This window comes from Vespa mandarinia, chromosome 3 (genome assembly GCF_050613455.1).
Source record: "Vespa mandarinia isolate Hongniang chromosome 3, ASM5061345v1, whole genome shotgun sequence".
In the NCBI taxonomy this organism is placed as follows: domain Eukaryota; kingdom Metazoa; phylum Arthropoda; class Insecta; order Hymenoptera; family Vespidae; genus Vespa; species Vespa mandarinia.
This window is the reverse complement of record NC_140812.1, coordinates 8,016,839-8,023,236: the sequence shown is the minus strand read 5'-3', so window position 1 is coordinate 8,023,236 and position 6,398 is coordinate 8,016,839. Positions and strand designations below refer to the sequence as shown.

Below are 6,398 nucleotides of genomic sequence, written 5' to 3'. Positions count from 1 at the left end.
CATATCTATCTCGAACCGGTCGTCACATCGAAAGGATCATTAACGGAATGACTCGCGTCATTTTGAATTTTTCTTTCGGTCCTACGCGAAAAGTAAATTCGTTGGCGCCACAAAGGTGAAGTACTCACCTCGGTCCGGTAAATATTGAATATTCGTAAACTTACTCGCTTGTCACCGATTTTTTCGATTATATTATTCTCTTTTTTTTTTTTTCTTTTCGATATTCGTTAGCCGGTGAAATCGACATTACCATCGATCTGAAGTAAATACGTAGTTAATTAACATCGAAATGAATTGTATAATAAAGTATTGGGAGATGACATAAGAATATGTTCAAAAAAGAAATAAGAGTATTTCAAAAAATAAAAGAAAGAAAAAGTGCATTTTTTTGCGATGATTACATTTTGTTAGATATTTTATTTTTTTTTCTTTTTTTTTTATTTTTTCTTGATGACTAATATTTTAGCTCCATAGGGTTAATTAATAATAAAGTAAAGGTAAAGGTAGATTTCTTGGGTGCTTGGATTTTTGTATGTTCAGAATTGGAAGAACTAGGAAGAGTTTCTAGGTACTTCGCTTTGTTCTTCACAAAGTGAACATGGATCTAATAGCGAGGACAATTACAGATGCATTTGCTACATGGATCTTCAGAACTGGAAGAACTTGGTGAAGCAGAGCTGCTGGATGCTTCAGTTGGTTTTTCAGAACTGGAAGAACTTGGTGAAGCAGAGCTGCTGGATTCTTCACAAGGAGTAGAATCAGTACCTTGCGAAGTCGAAGTGCTGGATTCTTCATAAGGAGAAGAATCAGTATCTGGCAAACTAGAGCTGCTGGATGCTTCGGTAGGTTTTGCAGAACTGGAAGAATTTGGTGAACCAGAGCTGCTGGATGCTTCAGTTGGTTCTTCAGAACTGGAAGAACTTGGTGAAGCAGAGCTGCTGGATTCTTCACAAGGAGTAGAATCAGTACCTAGCGAGCTCGAGGTGCTGGATCCTTCATAAGGAGAAGAATCAGTACCTAGCGTGGTCGAGGTGCTGGATTCTTCATAAGGAGAAGAATCAGTATCTGGCAAGCTAGAGCTGCTGGATGCTTCGGTAGGTTTTGCAGAACTGGAAGAACTTGGTGAACCAGAGCTGCTGGATGCTTCAGTTGGTTTACCAGAACTGGAAGGACTTGGTGAGGCAGAGCTACTAGATTCTTCACAAGGAGTAGAATCAGTACCTTGCGAAGTCGAGGTGCTGGATTCTTCATAAGGAGAAGAATCAGTATCTGGCAAACTAGAGCTGCTGGATGCTTCGGTAGGTTTTGCAGAACTGGAAGAACTTGGTGAACCAGAGTTACTATATGTTGCGCTAGATAGTTCTGAACTGGAAGAACTTGGTGAGGCAGAGCTACTAGATCCTTCAGTTGGTTTACCAGAACTGGAAGAACTTGGTGAGGCAGAGCTACTAGATCCTTCAGTTGGTTTACCAGAACTGGAAGGACTTGGTGAGGCAGAGCTACTAGATCCTTCAGTTGGTTTACCAGAACTGGAAGGACTTGGTGAGGCAGAGCTACTAGATCCTTCAGTTGGTTTAGCAGAACTGGAAGGACTTGGTGAGGCAGAACTGCTAGATTCTTCACAAGGAGTAGAATCAGTACCTTGTGAAGTCGAGGTGCTGGATTCTTCATAAGGAGAAGAATCAGTATCTGGCAAACTAGAGCTGCTGGATGCTTCGGTAGGTTTTCCAGAACTGGAAGAACTTGGTGAACCAGAGTTACTATACGTTGCGCTAGATAGTTCTGAACTAGAAGAACTTGGTGAGGCAGAGCTACTAGATCCTTCAGTTGGTTTACCAGAACTGGAAGGACTTGGTGAGGCAGAACTGCTAGATTCTTCACAAGGAGTAGAATCAGTACTAGGTGATTTAGTACTGCTGGATGGTCCAGTTGGATGTATAGTACTAGGAGAACTAGATGGTTTAGTACCGCTGGATGATCCAGTTGGGTGTATAGTACTGTGAGTACTGGGTGATTTAGAACTGCTGGATGGTTTGGTCGGATGTGTACTATTAGGAGAACTAGGTGATTTCGTACTGCTGGATGATCCAGTTGGGTGTTTAGTACTCTGAGTACTGGGTGATTTAGAAGTGCTGGATGGTTTGGTCGGATGTATAGTACTAGGAGAACTAGACGGTTTAGTACCGCTGGATGATCCAGTTGGGTGTATAGTAGTTTGATGTGAGGTAGACTTTTCAGTGGTAGTGGAAGTACTTTTGCTTCCCCAAGGCAATATGGGAATAGGAATAGGTATATGAGGACGAGGGAAAGGAAGAAGAGGTAGAGAAGGAATCTTCAATCCTCCACTTATTCCTCCACTTACTCCTGCTCCCGCTTCTACACCTGAGTTGCCATTCGGTCCTTTAATTCCTGCGTTTATATTTATGCCTGCCCCTGCTCCTATTCCTGATTTTGATCCCCCATTACCTTTTGCACCTACATCTGCTCCTATCTTTATGTTCGCTCCTGCACTTCTTCCATTTCCTGCATTTACTTTTCCATTTAATTGTAGGTTTGCTCCTGCTCCCACATTAGGGAATATCTATTATATATAATAATTTGAATGTTTAGAATAAATTTTTTTTTTTGTATAGACGATCATTAAAATCCATTCAACGTTGGTAATATTATAATTATATTAACTTACCGAGTAGGCAGAGCTATAAGCCACAAGGAAGAGTAGAGAGTACGCTAATACCTTCATGATAGCTTGCTTCTTATTTTCTTTTCAAATTTTGAGCCTTTAACCGGGATATTTATACGGTGCTCCTGAATAGGCATTAATTTATTATCCTATTGACAAGCGTTAATGACGTCAGAGCATATGTTTTGACAATAACTACGATACTCGTCATGAATTGTAAATAACGATATTATTTGTAGTTTCAGAAATAATGGTTTTTTTTCCGGATGTTTATGTGTAATATCGAATAAAACTGTCGCTTATTATCTTTTCACATATATCTTAATTTTAATTATTAGTTCATTTCGAAAGTTTTTGCGTAGTATTCAATTATGACGCATTTCTAATCGTCATAGTTGATACAGACACATATCAATCATTTATGAAATTTGTTGATATTTTTAATTTATTATCTGCAACTATACACACACATACACACGCACACACACACACACACATATATATATATATATATATATATGTATATCTATTAAAAATTGCGTTTTTTATTATATGAATATTTTTTCTATTTATACATATATATTTTTTTTAAATGAAAAAAAACTTCACTAAATATTTACATACACAAACACACACACACACACACACACACACACATATATACATATATATTATCTTAATTAATATACTTAATTAGACGTTTCTTTTCTCATTTGCGCAGTGTGAATTTAATTTTTCATAATCTATCAAGAATTATTTATTTATTATAAAGAAGCTTTTATTTTTCTCATAAATAATTTTACTTTTTTTTTTTTTTTTTTTTTTTATAAATAAACTGCAAAAATAGAAAAAGAATATATCGTGAAGGAAAAAGTTTCGTTGCCTTAAAGAAATCAACTTCGTTTAGTTTCATCTATCTTTCTCTCCTTTTTCTCTCTCTCTCTCTCTCTCTCTCTCTCTCTCTCTGTCTTTTACAACGGTAGCATCACAAATCACGAGGAACAAAGCGATCGTTTATAAAATGTTTAGCGCACGGCGTAGAGAAGATCGTGACGGTTGCGGTGTTCGGCCGACGATGATTTGCGCGACTAGATAGGGTATAGCGATATAGAAGAGAGCCCAATGGAATTTTGTTACTTTCGTAGAGCTTACCTATAGTTGCTACAAACGGACGGTACATAGAAATCGGTCGATCGTTCGACCGAGAAAGAGAGAAAAAAGAGAGAGAGAGAGAGAGAGAGAAGTAAGATAGACGCGTATCTTCTCTTCTCTTTTCTTCTAAAATCGCGAATCCTTTCCTGAGAATCCTTTCTCTCTGTTCGAAAACAATCGAGGGAAGTTTGCACGAACGTGTTATTCGCATCGTAAGAGAGAGAAAAAGAGACAGAGAGACAGAGAGAGAGAGAGAGAGAGAGAGAGAGAGAGAGAGAGAGAGAGAGAGAGATGAGAATAAGAATAAAAAAAATTTAGAGAAAGAGTGACAAAAAATTGAAAGAACTTAAAGTGAATAGAAGAAGAAAGTGAAGAAGAATTGAGAGAGATTGAGAGAGAGAGAGAGAGAGATTAAGATGAGAATAAATATCAAAAAAATTTAGATGTGAAAGAATGAGGAAAGATTGAAAGAAATTAAAGTGAAAAGAAAAAAAAAGTGAAAGGAGAGAAGAAAGAGAGAGAGAGAGAGAGAGGGAGAGAAAGAGAGTGGATGGGAAAAAATTGAGAATAAGAGAGAGAGAGAGAAAGAGAGAGAGACGAAGAAATTGAAATAAAAAAAAAAAAAAGAAAGAAAAAAATATAAAGAGAGAGACAAATTGATAGAAATTAATAAGAAAAGAGAAAGAGAGCAAAAACATTCAGAATGATGAAAAATGAGTGAAAAAATGAGATAGAGAGAGAGAGAGAGAGAGACAGAGATTAACTTTTGTCATAAACACAAGTATCAGTTCAAGCACGTTCAAATACATTCGTTCAATCATAAAAAAGAAAAGCATAGAAATAACATAATTTTCTATGATTTATCATTGAATTGTAATAAGCTTCATCAAGACTAATGAAGTTTAATTTAAGATCATTTAATATCATACACATATACTACACGCTCATATACATTAATCTATACGTATAAATTGTTGTTGATAAAACTTTTATAATAAAAATACGACTTAAATATGTAAGGTCGTGACGTGATTTCTCGTTTCTTTCTACGTTTCCTTTTCTCCTACGAATACTATGTACACAAATACATACGTATACACCTATAAATATATATATATATATATATATATATATATATATATATATATATGTATTTATATACTACATTCGTATGTATCTGTAAAACCACTGACAACCGAACGTAAAAGACTCGACAGGTCTTTCTACACTTATGTACACGGCACGGAGATGCTTATCATGAAATTTTTCTTTTATCGGGTTAATTGTATAACCTTAAAATACTGAAACTCCAGCAGCTATACTAATTACAGTAAGGTCTTATCGATATAACTTTCATGTTTTCTATCAGCAATGCGAAACGTTTGCGTTCCTGTTTTTTTTCTTTTTTTTTTTTTTTTCGTTTTATCTTTTCGAATTAAGAAAATTTTTCGTCGCCTTACAACATAAGCACAGTTGTGACTGATTTATTGAACTAATTTTTTTTCTTCTTTTTCTTTTCTTTTTTTGTCTCTTTCTTTTTCTTTTTTTTTTAACTCTTATACAAGCAATTTATTTTCATAACGAGCTAGCTCAACTTTGTAAGTAATAATGTCAAATCGATTAGATCATCTTATATCGATGTTTTTATATATGTTTTTTGTCCTTTTTTTTTTTTTTTTTTTTTTTTTTTTTTTTTTTTTTTTTTATATATTCCTTTAAATCATTTATTTCTTTCTTTTCTCTTTGTTTGTTTTATTTTTATTTTTTTTGTATTTTTTTTGTATTTTTTTTTTTTTATTCTCACAATTAATATGACATTCTGACAAAAATCTTTTGATGTATAAGTTTATTATTAAATTAGTCGTACGTATGTGTCTATATTTTAGTAATAGTGAAAATGATCTAAGTTAATAATTTGGAAAAAATAAATTTTTGAATTTGTATATATCAATTATGATTTTTATAATTAAATTTTATTGATTCATATGACGTATGTGTATGCGTACATATTCATATATAGTTTATTTAAATACACGCGTTAGTATATTGAATATAGAAACGAAAAAGGATGAAAAAGCTAAATTCGAATGGTATATAACGACGACCGTGAAAATAGTCGTCGCCGATCTATTTTTGCCTTGAATTCGAGGCATTCCAAAGGAACAACCTCAAGTGTTTAGAATATCATCTCGTGAAACATCTAAACGATTTGCTTCTTCGAGTTTTCTGCGTGATAAGTGTCAAAAAGAATCTTTAAGAGTGATAAATAAAATTATATTGGTTCTCAACGTTTACCTTTTTCATTATATTTGAAATTTTTCGAAAAAAGAAAAAAAGGAACAGAACAAAAAAGAAAAAATTATAATATAAAATATTACATGTATACATATATTAACGTCGTTCTTAACAAATTATAATTATTATTATGAAATCGATTGTAATCATTATAATAATAGTAGTAATAGTAATAATAATAGTAGTTAATTAGTAAACAAGAGAATTTAATTAATATTATTATAGGATGTAATATTAATGTCATATATATTATTATATCATTATACAT

At 33.5% G+C, this 6,398-nt stretch overlaps 1 protein-coding gene across 1 annotated transcript; it reads right to left on the bottom strand.

Annotated features, from left to right (window-relative positions):
* Window positions 1-363: 363 nt before the first annotated feature.
* Window positions 364-2,812, bottom strand: LOC118447779 (uncharacterized). The gene is made up of 2 exons (XM_085656088.1): window positions 2,687-2,812; window positions 364-2,581 (listed from the first exon to the last, which is right to left on the bottom strand). The coding sequence occupies exons 1-2, from the start codon at window positions 2,741-2,743 to the stop codon at window positions 605-607; spliced, it is 2,034 nt and encodes a 677-aa protein (XP_085512214.1). The 5' UTR covers window positions 2,744-2,812; the 3' UTR covers window positions 364-604.
* Window positions 2,813-6,398: the final 3,586 nt, after the last annotated feature.

What these genes read in the sequence shown, in the direction of transcription:
- LOC118447779 (XM_085656088.1), bottom strand. Translation starts at nt 2,743, where the DNA reads ATGAAGGTATTAGCGTACTCTCTACTCTTCCTTGTGGCTTATAGCTCT. An exon ending in CTTATAGCTCTGCCTACTCG is followed by an intron (nt 2,582 to 2,686) that starts GTAAGTTAATAT and finishes TATATATAATAG; the next exon opens with ATATTCCCTAATGTGGGAGC.